Below are 20,611 nucleotides of genomic sequence, written 5' to 3' on the forward strand. Positions count from 1 at the left end.
CTCACATCAATCACTTCACATCCTCTACTTATCTCTTAACACCCGATAAATTTCACACAGTATCCGGAATTTAACCTGTTTGGCCGAATTTTTCCGAACTTATCGCACTAGTGGGTCCCACGTCCGATATACGTTTTTAATTTCTCAAAAACTAACCGATACTAGAAAAATCATCTAAAACCCATATTTACTCATAAAAATTATCCTGGGAATTTTTCTAATAAGGAAAATGTGGAATAAGCCAGGCGATAAATAATCCTCCACTTAAACTTTCTAATATTGTAACACTAGAGGTTTGCTAATCATTCAAACTTACTAAAACAAATCCTATATTTACTTACGTCAAGGCACACACTAGAATACCGAATATAAACTATAGCTTGAACCTTATAATAATAATACGTAAACTAGGGTTTTCAAACTTAACCGAGTTAGGGTTTCCTTCCTAGCCATAAAACCCTATTTTCCATACCGAATATCAAATACCCCTAATATCGACTTACGAACGGACTGGGGCCTCACATACCTACCATATGTCTCCCATGCGAGAGTGGTTCTTTGAATTTGAAGAACTTGATGGTGGAGTTGTTTACATGGGAAATGACAATCCATGTAAAACAGGTGAGATAGGTTCAATCAAGTTGCGTAATCATGATGGATCCACTAGAATCTTGAAAGATGTTCGGTACGTGCCGAATTTAAAGAGAAATCTCATCTCCTTGGGACTCTTGGAGTCAAAAAGCCTGAAAGTGAAGATGTGAGATGGAATTCTTAAAGTAACTTCGGGAGCACTTGTGATGTTGAAAAGTGTGAGGAAGAATAATTTGTATTACTACCAAGGTAGTACAGTTGTTGGGATAGCAGCAACAGCAATATCTTTCAGTAGCAAGAAGGATGCGGAGGCAACAAAGTTGTGGCACATGCGATTGGGACATGCTGGTGAAAAATTCTTGTGAAATCTTGCCAAACAAGGATTTTTGAAAGGTACGAAAGGTTGCAAATTAGAATTTTGTGAGCATTGTGTTCTGAAAAAATAAAGAAGAGTGAAATTTGGCACTGGCATCCATAATACCAAGGGTATTTTGGATTATGTACATTTAGATGTGTGGGGACCTGCTAAAACTCCATCCCTTGGAGGCAGGTGCTATTTTGTTACTTTTGTTGATGATTTTTTCAGAAGAGTTTGGGTATTTACTATAAAGAACAAGGATGATGTGCTAGGGGTTTTCCTTAAATGAAAAGCTCAGGTTGAAAACCAGACGGGAAGAAAGATCAAGATTCTCCGAACAGACAACGGTGGAGAATACAAGAGTGATCCCTTCCAAGAGATATGCCAAAAGTGTGGTATAGTTCGGCGCTTCACAGTTAGAAGAACACCGCAGTAGAATGGGGTGTCAGAACTTATGAACAAGACACTAGTGGAGAAAGTACGTTGTATGCTGTCTAATGCTGGGTTAGGCAGAAAGTTTTGGGCTGAAACTGTAACATACGCTCAACATCTCGTTAATCGCTTGCTAGACTCCATTAGAGATATGGTCTGAAAAACTTGCAACAGATTATAATGCTTTGCGTATTTTTTGTTCTACTGCATATTATCATGTAAATGAATCAAAGTTGGATTCACGAGCAAAGAAGTCTCTCTTTATGGACTTTAATGCTGGAGTTAAGGGATACCGGTTGTGGTGTCTAGAATAAAAAAAGACCATTATCAGCAGGGATATTACCTTTGATGAATCTGCCATGTTGAATAAGGTAGCACAAGATGGGACCAGTGGTACTCCACAACAGGTGGAATGTACGCCCAACCAAATGGAGCTTGAGCAAATAATGGTGAGCCCAGCAAACAGCACCATCAATGACTTTCCCATGACAGAAGAAGAGTCAGATGAGAAAGAAGTTTTAACCCAAGAACCAAGAACCTCAACAGCAGCAAGAGTCAATTGCCGTCAATAGGCCAAGACGAGAAATTCAAAAACCTACTCGTTTTGTTGACATGGTGGCCTATGCATTTCCAGTTGTTGATGATATTCCATGTACCTTTTCTAAAGCAGTTCGAAATATAGAAAATGATAGATGAAAAGATGCTATGGAAGAAGAGATGCAATCTCTTCAGAAGAACAAGACGTGAAAATTGACACAACTATCGAAGGGCAAGAAGGCAATTGAATGCAAATGGATATTTGCAAAGAAAGAAGGATTTCCTAATAAGAATGATGTTCGCTACAAGGCAAGATTGGTGGCTAAAGACTACGCTCAGAAGGAGAGAATTGATTATAATGAAGTATTTTCTCCAGTTGTTAAACAATTCTCTATTAGAATTTTGTTGACCTTGGTAGCACAATTGAATTTGGAGTTAGCTCAACTTGATGTGAAGACCGCGTTCCTTCACGGTGACTTGAAGGAGGAAATCTATATGTCTCAACCAGATGGATTCAAAGTTGCTGGTAAAGAAGATTGGGTTTGTAAGCTGAGCAAATCGTTGTATGGATTGAAACAATCACCGAGGCAATGGTACAAATGATTTGATCAGTTCATGATGGGTCAGAAGTACACAAGAAACAAATACGATCATTATATGTATTTGCACAAGCTACGAGATGAGTCCTACATTTACTTACTCTTATATGTTGATGATATGCTGATAGCGTCAAAGCGCCAAGTTGAAATTGAAAAATTGAAGGCTCAATCGAGTAAAGAGTTCGAGATGAAGGATTTGAGAGAAATCAAGATGATTCTCGGCATGGAGATAAGCAGGGATAGAACGAGAGGCAAGTTTTGTCTGACACAGAAGCAGTATTTGAATAAGGTACTACAACGTTTTGGTATGAATGGAGATTCAAAACCTGTAAGTACTCCGCTTGCTCCTCATTTGAAACTTAGTAGTCTATTATCTCCAAAGACGGATGAAGAGCGAGCATACATGGCGAAAGTCCCATATGCTAATGCAGTTTGTAGCTTGATGTATGCAATGGTGTGTATGAGACCCGACATTTCACAGGCAATTAGTGTGGTAAGTAGGTTTATGCATGATCCGGGCAAGGGTCATTGGCAAGCTGTGAAATGGATTTTACGGTATATCTAAAATACTGTAGATGTTAGATTAGTATTTGAGCAGGATGAATCACTTGGTAAATGTGTAGTTGGATATTGTGATTCTGACTATACAGGTGACTTCGATAAGCGACGTTCGACAACTGGCTACTTGTTCACGTTTGCTAAGGTGCCAGTTAGTTGGAAATCTATTTTGCAATCAACGGTGATTTTGTCTACAACGTAGGCGGAGTATATGGCGATTACAGAAGCTGTGAAGGAGGCAATTTGGCTTCAAGGATTGCTTGAAGATTTAGGAGTTGGTTAAAAACACATTGACGTGTTTTGTGACAGTCAGAGTGCTATTCACTCAGCGAAGAACCAAGTCTTGCATGCAAGAACCAAGCACATTGATGTTCGCTATCACTTTGTGCGGGAAATTCTCGAAGAAGAGGAGATTTTTCTCCAGAAGATTCAAACTACGCAGAATCCTGCAGATATACTGACCAAGGTGGTTACAAGGTCCAAATTTGAACATTGTCTAAACTTAGTTAATATCCTGCACGTTTAATTTGGCGCCTAAGGGCGTAAATTTGGAAGCACCGCAAGAACCATTTGTTATTGTTTGGGTGAGAAGATTTGTATTTTTGGGTGGGATTAGAAATTATACCAATGTGAAGATTTGTTGAATTTGAAGCCTCAATTGATGACTTTTCCAAGCAAAAAAAGTTGTATTTTTTGGCACAATTCTAATCCCACATCGGTTAGATTAACATTTGAGAGGTTGCTTGAGAGCTGTAAAATAACTCTCAAGCAACCCAAATTAGACACACCAACAAAAGGAATTCTTTTGTAATTCTTTTTTCTCCTAAATTATAAGAGCAGGCTGCTTGAGCGGTGTTCAGAAATTAGGTAAAATTGGCCAAACTCCATTATCAATTTTTCGAGTGCATTCTTTCCTTATCTCTTTTATTTATTCCGCATTTATTTGGTAGTTTCCTTTCAATTGTAATATAGTATTCAATATATTTATTTGGTTTATTTGTAGTGTTTTATACGATTCATTTGGCTGTATTTTCTTATTCGTGTGTATGTAATATTTATGTATACACGGGTCTAGTTGTGATAATACACCGTGCACGTAAATTCAGTCTTGGAGACTGGGTTTTAAGTGGGACCACTTATGACCCTTCCAACCTTTCCTGAGAATTTACTTGGAATGGTAATTCTGTCTAAGGAGATTATTTTGACGATCTTTCCTGAAAATTACTGAATCGGTTTAAATCACTAGTTGAATTTTTGAGTGAGAAATTACCCGGTTTCCCCAACAGTATTTTCATCCATTAGAACTCCAGACCTCTATGCTTCCGCATAACGAACACCAAGAAGATGCAGTCTTTAGAAAAGTTTTTGAAGAGATCCTGCGGAATCTGATGATCATAGCATCTATTGCACTTATTTCAAGCCAGCTGCTTTACTTGAAGAAAAATGTGGATGGCATTCCTTATACATCTGTTATCATTCTTTCCTTGCAATATCTTGGCTACCTATACCCAGTGCTCTTCAACACCAAATTTCTATTGCAAGAAAAAGAATGCCAATTCCCATATGGCTTCCTTGAATATGACCAACTGTTGACTCTCCTTGATTACACTGCCAAGCTTCTTGTTTTAACTGCATTGGTGATAACCGCAACTCTTATGCGTAAGGTGACAAAATCTCGTAAACAACCTCATCCTGGTTCCCCTTCCAAACCCATAGGAGTTCCTCAGGATAAAAGAGTTCGCCAAATTATTGCAGTAATTCTTAAACTTGGGTTGCTGAGTTATTGCCTTCTCTATAGGAGTATCTTTGAGAACGAGGACATGAGCAGAATTGGAGATGCACAACTGGAGAAAATTTGGACATACAAAACATAGGAATTCATGGGCTTCATTCAAGATCTATTTCTGCTTCCTCAAATTGTTGAAAACGTGATATCCCATTCTCCTTTTAGACCCCTGCGGAAACTTTACTACATTGGATTTACTCTGACGAGGGTTGTTACACATCTTTATGACTCTGTAAGAGATCCAATAATAGATCCCTACTCTGATGAGGCTGCATTTGTGAATTTGGACTTGCTTTTCACTTCTAGAGCACACAATATTGCATTTGTCGTCATCATGATTGGATTAGCGATAGCGTTGTACATACAGCAGGAGCGGAGCCACCAGAAGTTCATCCAACGACAAGAGACAGTCACAACCAAATCTATGTAGTGAGTTAAGTTCTAGTGAGTGGTGGAATTTTTACTCATTCCAGACTACTTTTTGTATGCCTTCTGATTTCGTATAGAAAAGTAGATTGATTTATCAACTTCAACTTCATTAGAACGATTATGATATAATCTTAATCAGAATTTCATTTACACCCAAGTTTGAGTTCATTCCTTCCTCCTAAAGAAATTTAACATGATCTGTCTTTTTTGTTTTGTAGACTGTCTTCTTCCTTGATATCTTATTTCTCCCCTTTGCCATTTTGACTAGTAGGTTTTTTTCTAAAAGAACTTTTTGGGTAGAAAAAAAAAATTTAAGCGGTTCGATTAGTCACCACTATGCTCTCAAGACTATAAGTCGCTTATAGATATTTTTACATATATATTATCTACCAAAATATTATTCACGTCTCCTTACTTTGACAGTAGGACTAGAATATACAATCTTTGTTAAAGAAGTGGCTTGATTTTATCAACTAAACCAACTTATTCTGCTTTCGACTAATAGATACACCATGCACATTTTGCCCCACTAGTAATACTTCTAATAACCCAAATATAACATCTTTTTGATACTAAAATTCGTTGTGAAATTTTGATTGTTCACCTTGTAATACAATATCTTTATAAATTTTAGCTGCTTTAACTGATTGTTATTACAAATATTATTTATACTTGAACTCTTTGATCTACTTTTTTGAGCTTTTCTTGAGACTTTTTTGATGCATTACGGATCGAACTATGTCAAAATTGTTCATAGGGATAATTTTAGAAACCTCCCTCAAGATTTCTGATAATTACATAGAAACACCTTTTAATATTGCATTGACCGTCCCTTTCATGTGGATGTGACCAAATGTCTCCATCAGGAGCCTTCAAATGACCAAATTACCCTCAAAACTTTGTGCCAAAAAATATTGAAAATATGAGAAAAAGAAATTGCTTGAAAATATCTTTCTTTGCTACTTGGCACGAAATAACTGGAGGTATATATGCTTAATGTGCCAAGTAGCGCTTGTAATAGCATTATCTAAGAAAAACTAAAATAGCTTTTTAGAAAAAAAAAAAAACTTAAGAACTAGAGGCTCAGCTGTTTGTGATTCTTCATCTGGTGAAGAATTTGTGCAAAAAGGTGACTAATATACCACAATTTAGGCTCCACTGAAATCATTAGAAGTAAAAGATCAAAACTTTTTTGGTTTATTAAACCTATTTACAAGTTTTCTAAGTATTGATTGTTATTTATCATGTTAATTCTTGCAATGGGTAAGATTTAAATTTCATAGAAGATCATATGTTGTGCTTGTGAATGTGCCTCTATGCTACTTGATGATGGTTAGAGATGACTTTTTTTATAAATACCTTTATTTAAAAATTGCATGAATTTTTTTGGCACCTTCACAAGGCTTATGTGCTGGCATGAGAAATCCATTCCATTACCAGTAGCTCTGGCAATGGATCTTCTTGGGCATAACAATTAAAAGTATAGATTATTATGTTTTTTTTTTCTTTTTTACAGTCGTGAGAGGATCAAACTGGTGCAATCTTTTTCCTTTTTATTTTATTGGCATTTTCTCACCAAAAAGTGTAATTACTTTTTTTCTAGAGACAAGGAGGGTAAATTTGGAAGAAAATTACGTGTAAAGTATTTTTGCTTCACTTTGAAGTCATTTTTATGACAGGGGTTGACTTTAATAACAAACATGTCAATTAAGGGGAGGCAAGTATAGTTTTCAATATTCAAAGGTATTTATGTGAAATTTTTAGAAACTTCGAGGGAGGTTACTAAAATTATCCCTTATTAATATTCTCATGTTTTTACTAATGTGGTTGTTCTTACCCTTAATTGTTAATATTATCTGAGTTGAATTTGTTAGCATTATGCTAAAATTCTTTATTATGAAGTGAGCTACACTATTTTTTTGCACCATTTTTTATTTCATATAAATATATACTTTTTTGTATATGTGTCCTTGGTGTTTACTTATTTTCTTTTTGTCAAAATTGTGTTTACTTAATTAGGATACTTGTAATCTATCATATTTAACTGTAATTATATCTATATGGCTATTCTTTGTCATCAATTGAAATTTCATTGGCAAAGATGTCCGGATTTTTCCTTTTTTATTTATCTTTTATTGTTCCTATAATTTTGTTTGAAGATAATGCCACATAAAGCGCAAACAACAAGGACTCAATTTTCCTATTAATCTTATAGAAAAGAATAAACTAAAGTTTGAAAAACTAGAATCAAATGGTTGTTTATAGGTGAAGTATATGAAATGTTTCTTGAATTTGGGTGAGATCAATTGTCATTTCAAATTAACTAAATTGTTGGTATGTTCATTGGTTGCATTAACTTTTAAGTGCTCTCTTTTATCTCCTACTAGTTGTTCAACTTTTTAGTTTTGTTATGAATTTGAATCGGATAAAGTGAAGTGCAATGTTCATTGAATTTAAACCATTTGCAATTTATCTAAATGTTGTGCTTGTTAATGAGAGTGCAAGTAATTCATAATGTTCAATTATCTTAGGCTGGTTGTTTAGCTATCAATTGAAACTAGATTGGTAGAATAGTTGGGTTTTTTCTTTTTGCTTTTGTTTTTGTTTTTTCTAATAAAGATAAAAGGTACATAATTGTACAATTGGCTCATGACTTTTATATGAAAAAATATAGATGAATATGAACCCTTTTCTTTTCATACGTTTCTCTTTGTTCCTAAGAGCATCTATTTTTTATTTGATATTCTTTGCAATCTCAAATTGTGCTAACGAAAATTTTTTATGAAGGCTTTGAGTGAGATATTTTGACACATAATGAATGCAAATAGAGGGTTGTAAATAACTTTAAAGGGAGAGTTTCAATTTTAATTACCAATATTATTGAGATATAATCAAGTGAAATGTTTCATTTTTTAATTAGTACCATAGTTAAAATACAATAACTTTAATTAGAAAACATAAGGGTAGGCTACTCTCTCCCTCTCTACCTCTCTTTTTGTCTAACATTTTTCTACTTCTTCTCTTTTTTTTTAGAAGACCTTTCTCCTATGGACTCAGGTTTTACTTTGTATTACTAATAAAGTCTCTCCTACGATCTTTTAGCAAGAGATTTCTGTTTCTACTAGAGATTCCTAGTGAGAAATTTCTATTCTCTTAAGAGTTCATAGTGAGATTTTTGTGTAGTTTCTTTTTTGTTCTCTTATGTATTTTGGTGTTAGATCTGAACTTATTTCAAATAGGCTTGTTAGATCCGATCTTAGGTTTATCTTGACACATCTCATTTTCATTATTGGAGTTTAAAGCAATTGATTAGTTAGATTTGACAACTGTAACATATACAGAAGTGAGTTGCATCAATTTATCTTGTTACAAGACATTTTGGAATTTCTTTGTATATTTCAGATTTGATCATAATTTTTCAAATGTATTATATTTGTTAAATTGTAGATTTGTTATTTCTAGTTAGTGCATATTTCTGTGATATAAACTAAATCATGCTAGATGATTTGTAACAATCTCATTAATGAAATTTTTGTTTTTTAATAAACAATACATAAGGGTAATTGATAAATGCATATTTTACATATTTTTTTAGTTGTTTTATTAGTTAGTTTTGGTGTGTTTTAACTACTTTTATAGCTAATTAACTAGGATCTAGTGAAAATATATATTTTATGGTTTAAGTGGTAAAAATTGCATTTATATGAATTTTAATGGTACAAACTTCATGTTTTTATAGGTTTAAGGATTCAATCATCAAATGGAGTGATTTGAGAAGATAATTGTATGATTGATGAGGGTTTGAAGTGATAAAAAGAGAACATGAAGTGCAAATACTCAAAGGATGAAATGCAGGTTTTCCAGTTTTGACACCTTGTGGTATTTTGGTTATGCCTTGAGCTACATGCATTGGATTGAGGTGATTCTTGTACTATTTTGAAATTAAGAGATAGATCTACATTTGGTATAGACATCGAAGTCCAGTTCAATCGTTTTCCTGTCAAAAAGTCGAAATACAGAAGTGCATTTTCATGGTCGAAAGTTGAAAAAGAGTTCTGACTAGTCGAGGGTATTTTGATCATTTCTTAGCCCAAAAAGCTCCAAATTGGATGCTTCTTATGCATTGGAAAACTAGTTCAAAGGGCTACAATTTTCATGTTTTACACAAGAGCTAGTTCAGCCTCCAACATCGAGAAAATATTAGTTGAATTTGGACCAAAAATAGAGCAAGGAAGAATTCTGCCCAGAAAAGTGCAAACCTGCAAAAGAGTAAAACGGGGGGTCAAAATGCAGGCACAGGCCGCATTTTCTACCCGCGTTTTAGTGGATTTTGGTTGCAACTTGCTTTGCAACTTGTGCTCTTTTCACACACCCTTTTAGACCACTTTTTCTGCAAAGATTCCGACTGGAAATGATCAGATGAGCATGGAAACATTGAAAAGCAATCTTTGAGAGTTTCAAGAGTAAAAAATGACAATTAGAAACAACTCCTTTGGTTCTTGAATTCCTCTATAAATATAGGCCTTGGAGGACACTTTCACAACTTTGAAAGGCTAGAGAAACTCACAAAAAATGTAGTCTTCACTAGTTTTTCTTAATTCATTAGTATAGTATAGTTAGAGTAGTTTTCCATCTTGTACTTATAGTTAGATTTGGATAAAGATTTGAGGAGCAAAGATGGAGAGTTGGATCTTGTGACAGCTCCACCTTACCCTAAGGCGAACCAAAGGGTTTGGCGGACCGCCTGCCCAGCTCTCGCCAGGACTAACGGTTCGGTATAGAACGAACTAATACATCCCGAAACTTACCAACGCGGGTAAACAAATCAAAATGTTAAAATTACAAAAAAATAAAATCGAAGTCGGCTATGAATAGTAACCGACCCGTCAGAACCCAACCAAATACCAAGCAAACATTCCCATCTTGAAACTTAGCATTTACAAGCCAAAGTGGCATACAAAAGTATTCAAAAGTGGATAAATGTCTGGTTTGCCAAATCAAAAGGAAAACAGTTCCCAAAAATACATTTAGGATTTTAATACATGAGCAATACAAAAGATATGTTCAACTAGCTCAATTTGGCAGCCATTTGTCAAATCCAGTCCAAAAGTATTTATTTTCCTGTAAGGAAAACAAAAAGGAACAGAAAGGGGTGAGCTTGCGCTCAATGAGGTACCAAACATATAGCAGAAAAATAATGGCATTTCACACTTAACAAATCAGATACACATGCCAGATGTAAAGTAAAGTAACTAATGATTCACATAGGAAGGATACAGGTGGCTCTCAGGAGCCAGCTTTCCAGCGCAGTACTTGATCCAAGCCGGTTGACTCTCCGTCAACGTATATAGAACCAACGTTCGTAGACCCCACTTTACACCGAATCCCGTTCACCAAACACCCCTTTACCGGGCCCGCTCACCGCAAACGAACAGAAATGGTAATACTCGAGTATACCGGAATCAAGGGTCTCAATACCCAAAGATCTCAAAACAGACTACCGTGGTTCGTTATCTAATCGTCCAGACCCTTGCCGGCCCGATTCGAATAACTTAGCCACAGGATTTGAGCTCATAGGTCACAGAAATCCGAACAGATGCAGACACAGATAACAGATTCAAATTTTGCATAGTAAATTGGCATATGAACAGACAAGAGAACGAGTGTGATAAAGTACACCCTCGTCTCAAACAAATTAAACAGATTTCAGAGCAGAAATCAAGTTAAACAGCAATGGAGGGGAGTGGTACACTCACCGATTCAAGTACAGATACCTCAAAAGTTTTCACTTCGGATTGGCTTTAATCGCCAAGAAAGCCTAAAATAATCAAAATAAACCAATTGAAGGTTTCATATCCAAAATCGAGTGAACGGAATGCACAAGTGAGGCTCGACTACACGTCGTACGCCTTGCCAAATAAATAGTAATGCAAGGGTGAAAAAACATGATTTTCTTGGAAACGAAAAGGTAACATGAAGACCCAAGCGCAAACAACCCAAAAGCCCTTCGCTCAAATCACAAGTAAATCCAACTAGCCTTTAAGTAAAATTCGGCAGCAGATCCCTTGTGTTTACCTATTTTCCAGCCATCATGGCTTCATTAATTCCTCAAATCAGTCTCAACATCTCACACAAAATTGTTTCATTAGCCTCCATTTCTTCAGCATTAGTTTGGCTTGCTTCTACCAACAAATCCTTCTTTGGCCTACCCCTACGCCTCCCAGGTATCGGTACACTCTTCTTATGAGCTTTTCTTCCTCTCACAGTTCTTTTACAAGGTTGAGCCCTTTTTCTTTGCTCCTCCGTTGACTCCCTCACAGTCTGAATGTCATGTTCTTCAAGTAAACTAGGTTCTCCAGTCACTACAAGCACTGTATCTTCCATACAACTCTCTCTTGCAATCACCTGAATCACCTGATTCTCTTCTTTTGCAATATCCAATTGTGCAGTTGTTTCTCTAAGTCCATCCTTCAAGTAATCTTCTTGCCCCACCACTTCAACCTCTGCTTCTTGCTGCAGCATGCATACAAGATTTACTTCACTGTGATTTTGCAGTGGCTGATCCTCTTCTTCTTTTCCTTCAATATAATGAGCCTGGTCCTCCCTTTGTTTTTCAAGCTCCTCTGCTTGACTGTTGTCCCTGCTAACTGATTTTTCTTGTAATTGTTTTTTCCGCCATTCCTCCTTAGTTGCCACTTCAAATTGGTCAAAGTCAGTGTCTCTCAGTGCCCTGGTTTCTTGTCTTTGACCACACTCCTTTATCTTTCTTCTTTTCCTTCTAACTTGATCACAGCCCTCAAGCACCTCATTTTGTTCTTTCTTTCTGACATTTTGCTCTTCTAATTCTTTGACTTCCTCTTCTAACATCAGCTTGTCAGAATATACTTGATCTTCTACATTCTTCTTACGTGGTCTACCACGTCTCTCGACTCTCTTTCCTTTACGCTTAATCTGTACTCTCTTTCGTTGAGTAGTTCTCTTGCGCTGTCTTCCCCTTTTTTCCCCTCTTTTCTGCCTTCGAGCATATGGACGGTTACTCCTTGGGCTAGAAAAGCTGCTGCAGGAAGTGCTTGAGCACCAGCTGGGGCTACTAGGACTGGACTCAACACCATCATGAGAGGTTGGACTGTAAATATTACTGTGAGTGACTATATGACTAAGATTATAGAGACTGTCAGGACTATGTTCATCTCCAGTCATATAGAACCTGTTACCAGCTTTTACAAGAGCTCCATCCTCACAGAGGTTTTTCAAATGGTACTTGAATAAACTATCATGAGCCCTTGGCAAATCAGGATACTCTTTCCTAATAAACAGTGATATTGCCTCCTCAGTAGATCCACCTTCCTCATTCAATTTTTCAATTGCATGTTCAATCATCTGTGCAAAGTGCATGAGACAATAGAACTAAGAACGTAGCTGAAATTTATTCCATGCAATTTAAGAATTTGGTTGGATGTACTATCTTGAAATTATAGTAATAAGATTCATTTGCAGATTTATGTGGCGCTCTCAATCAGTCAACAAATAATCAAAATTTCTACCAAATTCAAATTTAACTTACACTTCCCAATTACCAACCTTATTTGAGGAACACATGTTTAGCACAGAAGTTAACTCATCATAGTTGTAGCACTTCTTCCTAAACACAGTCACATGTTTACACATTCACTTCGCATATATAAAACGAAAGATCTCAATTCACATTAGGCTACACGAAATACCCACTAGAGTGTGCTTTTGGAAAAAAAAAAAAAAAAAGGGTTGTGAACTGAGCTAGAATTTCAACATCATGTTGAAACTTTAAGAATTTTGTGTTCAGGAAGTGGTACCTAGAAGCCAGTACTACAATCGAAATACATGGACGGAATCTGTCCAAATCCATTTTGGAACAATGAGCACTTGATGATGACCAAAATACAATTTAAGCAAGAAGGACCCAATAAGGTGTGATCTCACAGAAAAACCCTCTTACCCCAACATGGTCATCCAAGAGTAGTGGTGGCAAAATGGGCAGGATCTACTTGGGTTTGAGATGGGACCGAGTAATATGGGTTTAGGCGCAACCTTATTCATATGTGTTTTGGGACTAATTTGGACGGAATCACTTTGGGATGGGTTTAGATTTATCCCGCCCAATACCCAAATCTATTTCCTGTATTCTTTTTTCCTTTAATTTTTTTTAATTTTTTGTATAACTTTAATATTTTTTATTTATTAAATTTCTTTTGGTCTTATTGGGAATTTATATTTTCCTAAATTCTTTGTTTCCTCAAATTTTCTTTTATTTATTTTCTATGTATATATACTAGGAGGTTATCGGCTGTGCTAAGCACAGCCTAGGCCCCCCTATAATCTATTGTCATATATTTTCATATAAAATAAGATTAATAGTAATGTTTGTGAAATAGCATTCTTAAAATTATAAATTATCAATCAAGTATGCAGCTAACAATATGAGACTAAACAAAACAAAAAAATCATTAGCATTGCAAAAGAGAAGAGAAGATGACAAAAGATTGGCAAGTAGTTCGACAAATAGCTTAACATCTTCAAGTGCAAGTTAGTCTTACAGAGACAAGAGATGACTTGCTAAATACTTAATATAAAGTGCAATCATAGGCTGCAATTACAAAAGATCACATATTGAGATCCATTAAGGTGCACAAAAGAACAAGTGGTTAATTGATCACAGCCAATGCCCATTGAGATTAATTGATTGCTGTCAAGAAGTAACCCTACGCACAAAAAAAAAACACAAAAGGGACATCCTCATGAAATACACAAAAATGAGTCCAACATCTAGTGAGGATTTATAAATTTTCAATATAAAAGGTTCAAGAAAACATGTCAGAAAACTAAACTTTCCAAGACACAACTAAGAGGATAAACACTTCATGATAACCAAAATTGAAACTTACATCTAATAGGCCATAAAAACAGATAAATAAATGAAAAAAATCCAAAGCAGAGTATAAACTGTAATAATACATCTTCCCTAGCACACACATGTAGTCTTATTGCAAAAAATCATTTTTTCATATTCCTTTTTAAATATCAATTAGAGATATGATTTATACATCTTAATATTTTTTCCCACACTGTAAAAATATAAGTTTTAACATATTTTTTCCAATAAGTCCAAGACAAATAAAAACCTAAGAAATTACTTTCTAAACACATAAGGCTCATAACTGGCATATTTGTTTTTATTTTTGTGCCATCAATTAAATCATCTCTTATCCAATCTCTATGTATTATGAAAAATTTATCAATTTTTCATATCTCTTCCTGTCACTAATCCAAGGAATAAGGAGAGTGTTTATAAAATTAAATAAAGGCGATGCACTTATATATGCTTTGTAAATAATTAACCTAGCATTTAAACCCCTTCTCATTATGTTTATACTCTCATTAGACAAAAAATATCAATTTTGGTATTTATTTTGCCTTAAAGTATAAATAATTTTAAAAATTTATAAAAAGAATAAATAAGGTTGCATTCTAAATATTAACCTTGCATTTTAACGCTTAGGTAAGGACAAAAATATTAACCTTGCATTTGAATGCTCGGGTAAGGACAAAGTGTCTAGGTAGAGAATCTAATGACTTAGAACTTAGAATAATAATCATTTCCCAACTTTATTTTCACAAGAAAATGCTCAGTTTTTCAGTAGATTAAATTTACTCATATTTAGCATTGTCATTATTTAAAAATTATTGGCAACTTAAGCATGCTAATTTCAAAACTCTAGCTTCAAAATAGAGTTTTAACATCTACAGGAGTACAAGGAAGAAAAGAGCAGGGACAAAAAATTATTAGAAGTACCGAGAATTTTTTGTCAGTATCATAGAGCAGGCAATTAAATAGCAAGAAAAATAGTAAAATAGTCAAAGCTACAGAAGTAAAGCTAAAATTGAATCACAAGCTCAAGACATACAAATTATTAAATATATTTCAACAATTGAATTTGACAATCAAAATTAAGGCTCAGATTATTAGTTAATAAAAGCTTTGCTAAAAGAAGAGCACAAGCATTTGAACTCAACAAATAGCCCTATAGATTCCAAATTAGAAAAATTACTCCTCTGTGACTCACTTATTTCTCCAATTAGCAGCAAGAATAAAACAAAACATTTTTGAATAACCTAACAGCTAAAAAGAAGCAAGAAATACCTATTACTCAATTGATGGTAGCAAGATTTGTTTGAATTTGTTGCCTCCTACAATAACAACAAAAATTCATTCAGATACTCACCAAATAAATGAAAAAAGCATAAATCAAATATTCTTTTTGATGAAGAGAAGAAAAATTAAAAGAAATTAGTTTTTAGGTTAACTATTTTTCTTTGCAGCAAGGGTCAAAGATGTAGAAGTTAAAAAATTTTAGACACAGAGACTACCTCTCAGCAGTGAAGAAAAATACTTTCCTAGAATTTCTAGTTTTTAGAAATATAGGAAAAAGTCTTAAGAGTTTGATATTATCAAGCCACCAAAAGAGAAACAAAAAACAATCTTGTTACGCTACACTCAGTTTTCATAAAATAGGATAAAATTGGAAAAGACCTTTAAGTTAACATAAGTTTTGAAACTTACCAGTGAATTCAATGCAGAGAAGAAGAAGTATCTGGACAGCAAGTTGAGTGACAATGTTGAACCGCTTAGAATACTCTAAAATCCATCAAATAGCCAACGTTTGATTCAAAATAAAGCTAATTTATTAGTTTTAGATATCAATAGAAACACAAATCAAGCAATTCTTTTGTTTAAAGAACCTTCTCAAGAGATCCAAAAAACACCATCTAGATTTATTGTTGCATTTGCAATCAACCTAAAAACTAATTATCGCAAGTTTCAGACAGACATTTAATCAAACATTTGATAGCCATGCCTATGAGATTTCACATATTCACTTGAAGGCAGTGTCATACTAAAACCATGTTTTGAGTTAATGAAGCAAATATAACATAAGCAATCATTATAAGGGATCATAAAATACCTGAGATAAGTGATAAGAAAACATCAAAACAGGAAGTAATAATACTTGAAGTAGAACTGAATTTGTACGAGAATTTCAAAAGAACAAACTAAGCTACCGTTGGACTAATAAATGAAAAAAAAACAATGAACTTTGACAATTAAAAGTAAAGCTCCAATTTGTTTGTCAATGCCAGGCGAAGAAGAAGAGCACAACCATGGCTGCAAACTCAGTTGCAGTTCTGGAATAATATATACTCCAAAATGCCATCTGAGTTGCCTCGCCAAGATACAGCTTAAATCCAGTTAGTATCAAGCCTGAAACACAACTCATGGCAACAGCCGAAAATGAGAACAAAATAAATTCACCTATTTCTGATCTTCATCTGTTGTGGAAATCCAACAAAAAAATCAACACTATATTCCAACAAAATTTAGATTCATTAAACCGTGGTAAGGAAATAAAAAGAAGAAAAAACAAATGTTCAAACCAAAAAGTTAATAACAAAAAATTGTACTTCCATATGAAATTGCACATAGCGAATCAAGAGGGGAAAAAGTCAAAACCAGAGTGAACGAAGGTTAGAATGAGTGATTAGAGAAAGAGACGGGCAAATACAGGTAAAAGGCAAGGGAAAAAATTTTCCTAGAAATCAGGATAGATTAGGTGCGATTAAACGGTCAAGATGAGATGAAAGTACGCCTATCAAAGATCGAAGTCTTGGAAGATATCCAGCCAAAGAAGCAAAACGCGGAAAAACAGGGATAAGATGGCTGGTCTCCTGACTTGGCATAGGCTGCAGGGCTACACATTCAATTCTACCAAAAAAAAAAAAAAATTGCCAAAACGATAATAGGAAGTTGATGGGCCCTTTTCCCATTTTCTTTGAAAGCAGGCAGACCGCCCCTTGTGTCAAACTTTGTAGCCCGAGCTCCGAAGCAATGTCAGCCGAGTTCATAGATAATCATACAAATCTAACGGTCAATAGATGATAAAAGTACAAAGCACTACAATCTAATGGTTAAATTTTTGACAAAAAGCAACCTACTTTTAAAGTTAGTAGCCAACGACTACTTGCGGTAAGTCAACAACTACATGCAGTGAGTTCACAGATGAAGTAAAATAATGAACAAGCAACGGCAAGCCAAAGAGAAACAAGCTAAACTTGAGCTCTGGAGCTGCCACGTGGCGCCAAGGGAAGCTGCTACAGGAACTCCGAACTCGACCTCATACTTGAATGCCAATGCGAGACCAAATTCGGTCATTGTGCAATGCGGAGCAAAATTTCAACTGAAAAAAGGGAACTGCCACTTGTCAAAAGAAGTAACCATACACATGGCAAAAAGAGAAGTTGCTACAGTAACCTTTCTTTCTTTTTATATACAAGGTAGATATATTTTTTTTAATCTTTGATTTCCAATGTTGCCTAAATTTTAGTTGAGGAAAAAAATAAGTCCTACAAAACTTAAAAAGACATTTATTTATGAATATAAGAAATGCCATTGTATGGACTTGTATTTATGCTATTGCAACCTGTACAGCTAGTGAAATTAGTTGTAGCCCAACAATAAGCTACAAGGATGAAAGTTTTTAGTCTCTTCACATATGCACCAGAGGCACATCAACCTGAATGCTTTCAGCCTGAACAACTAAAAAATAACACAGCTTCCTATATTTTTTATTTTATTTTAACGGCCAACAATTTTTCAGAATCATTTAATCTAGATAACTAGATGGTTTAAAAATTAAAACTCAATTTATAATTACTATTTTAATCTTTCCTTGCAATATAGAAGAGAAAGGAGAACAGGATTTGAAAACAAAAGAATTTCTAACCACATGACCCTGCTTTATTCCCCATATCTTCAGCAACAACAACAAAGTTTATTTCGTTAGGGAGGGAGGAGCTTTAGGATTAATTAAATTTTTTGATGAGATGTTTGGGCCCCAATGGGTATCCAAATATTTCTCAACAATTTCCATCAATATGTTACTGAAAATTAATAAAATGCTGCTAGTTGTTTTGAGGATAACCTACAAATTTGGACACTGACAAGATTGGATTTTCACAATTATTTCAAACAATGAATTTATTAAATCTGACCGTCCTCTCGCTTAAACACACAGAAAAAGCAACCAGCCTTTGGGATTATTTTTCAAAAGTGTAAAAATTTCTTAAATTCCTCCCTTTAGGCATGGAGTTCAGCTCGAGTAGTGCACCACTACTCATACTTGACTCGACTCGATTCGATTGCATAATCGACTTGACAAAGTAATATTCAGAAGTCGACTTCGCCAAATAAAACTTAAAAAAAAAAAAAAGGTGAAGTGGATTTTTATAAAGTCAATCTTTGAGAAAATAGACTTTGCATTCGGTTAAAATTTGACTTTACCAAATAAAGCTAAACATAAAAAGAGAAGTCGAATTCTAGGAAATCGACCATCTTAACAGCCACATTTGTTATTACATATTTTTTGGGTGAGTCACATTTACTATTTATGCTTAAAAAGCTGATCTTTTTCAAGAATAAAGCTCCAAATACTGCAGCATTACTCAATTTGATCATCAATCAGCATTTCTATTACAAATGCTTGTAAATCCAACAACCCTTTTGAGAATAAACCAATCACAAGCTTGCATGTTTATACGCAGGGCAGATTACAGCATTAAAAGTGCCAAAAAAATTGTATTACGGAAAATTATAAAAAAAAATGGTAAAAGAAAAAGAAAAGGAGAAAAGGGAAAAGGGAATAATGCAGACTTACAGCAGCATAAGGGGGATGATCAGGAGTGTGAAAATCAGGGAAGAAGTCATGAAGGCGCTGTTCAATCATGGACCTTTGCAGGGGGGATAAAGACTTGGTTGGAGAAGAGGATACAACATATCTCAACAAAAAAGCTTTGAAGTTTTCCATTTTAGTACCAGTTGCATGGCTGTGTTTTTGGCCATTATCGAAAGGGAAACTATTTTCATTGCTGAATTCCTGGGTCTTGGGTAGTGGGTTTTCAGTTTCAGGTGGGATATCAGGAGAAAATGGTGGTTCTTGATCGTCCATTTTTTGGGTAAGGAGGAGGGGAAGTTGAGGTCTTTATTGTGTTGACTGACGAGTGAAAAACAGAAAAGGGTGAGATAGTTTGTGGGACTTTTGTGTTGGATTTAGGAGTAGGTAGGTACAATCGAAACTGAGTCTAGTCGAATTCGTGTAATGTATTACTTGACTTGAGCTAAAAAAAACTTGGATTCGAATTCGAGTTACACAGTTCTTGAAAGTTAAGATCGAGCTCGATAATATTTTACATTGTTCAATCTCCCGCTTATCGAACCCAATCAAATCTAATTGAGTTTAAGAAATATAAAGTTATATTTTATATAATTTTAATCAAGAGATGAAATAGACATTTTATACTAATAAATAAAAAAATTAATATGTGTGTGTGCACACGTACGTGTGTGTGTGAAGGTCGATTCATTAAATTCGATAAACTTTCAAACTTCATATATTAAACTTAAACTCAACTCATAAAGTAGTTTGAACCGCTCGAACTCGGTCCATGCGAGTTCCAACTCGAGTTTTGACTGATCAAGCTGGCGAGTTACTCGATTAAGTTCGACTCGTTTGCACCCCTATTTATGACAGTGACCGAAGTACAAGAAACTAATACCATGTAAAGAGACTTTGGATTTTCCGAGAGGGCCAGGAGGACTAGTTTTATATTATATCATTTGATCAAATAAGGATTATATTTGAAACAGATCCCTGAAAAATAGTTAATGAATATATAGATAGGAGATTATTTTTTAAAAAAAGAATAATTATTGTAGTATTTTTTTATAATGTGATATATTTAAGATAAAAAAGATAGTTAGAAAGATTAAAAAAAAAAAGAGTAATTAAAAATGTGTATTTACAATGCCAACAATTTTTTTTTGGGAAAAAAATTGGCTAGCCAAACAAACCCGACCCTATAAGTCTATTAGTTATGCAGTACAATATATCTTGGAATTTTTTCCCTTTTTCAGACGCAAGTTTAATAATTGGAGGACTTGTATGGGATCCTGGAATAATGTTGGTTAAGATTTTAGAAGACAATACAGCACTAATATTGTAATAAATGTCACTGGAATAAGAATTAACAACAAAATCATGGAGAACGAGATATTAGTTGAGCACTCGACATCGAAACCTCAAAGAAGCATAAAATCTCTGGCTGGATTTTTGCATCATTTCTTTATACCTTATGGTGAGTAGCTTTTACTGCCAAAATATCATGTAAGATTGAATGTACTTGTAGCAATTACCCATTTGACTAAAAATTAGCATTAAAAAAGAGTTGTATGAT

General features: G+C 34.6%; 1 protein-coding gene and 1 long non-coding RNA gene across 2 annotated transcripts; both read right to left on the minus strand.

Moving 5' to 3' along the window:
* Positions 1 to 9,450: 9,450 nt before the first annotated feature.
* Positions 9,451 to 19,356, minus strand: LOC113771919. The gene is made up of 4 exons (XM_027316467.1): positions 19,036 to 19,356; positions 11,422 to 12,670; positions 9,663 to 9,736; positions 9,451 to 9,549 (listed from the first exon to the last, which is right to left on the minus strand). The coding sequence occupies exons 1-4, from the start codon at positions 19,324 to 19,326 to the stop codon at positions 9,451 to 9,453; spliced, it is 1,713 nt and encodes a 570-aa protein (XP_027172268.1). The 5' UTR covers positions 19,327 to 19,356.
* LOC113770001 lies at positions 13,782 to 16,294 on the minus strand. The gene is made up of 3 exons (XR_003468374.1): positions 15,888 to 16,294; positions 15,468 to 15,514; positions 13,782 to 14,028 (listed from the first exon to the last, which is right to left on the minus strand). It is a non-coding gene; the product is annotated as an uncharacterized LOC113770001 (long non-coding RNA).
* Positions 19,357 to 20,611: the final 1,255 nt, after the last annotated feature.

Source organism: Coffea eugenioides, chromosome 5 (assembly GCF_003713205.1).
Source record: "Coffea eugenioides isolate CCC68of chromosome 5, Ceug_1.0, whole genome shotgun sequence".
In the NCBI taxonomy this organism is placed as follows: Eukaryota; Viridiplantae; Streptophyta; class Magnoliopsida; order Gentianales; family Rubiaceae; genus Coffea; species Coffea eugenioides.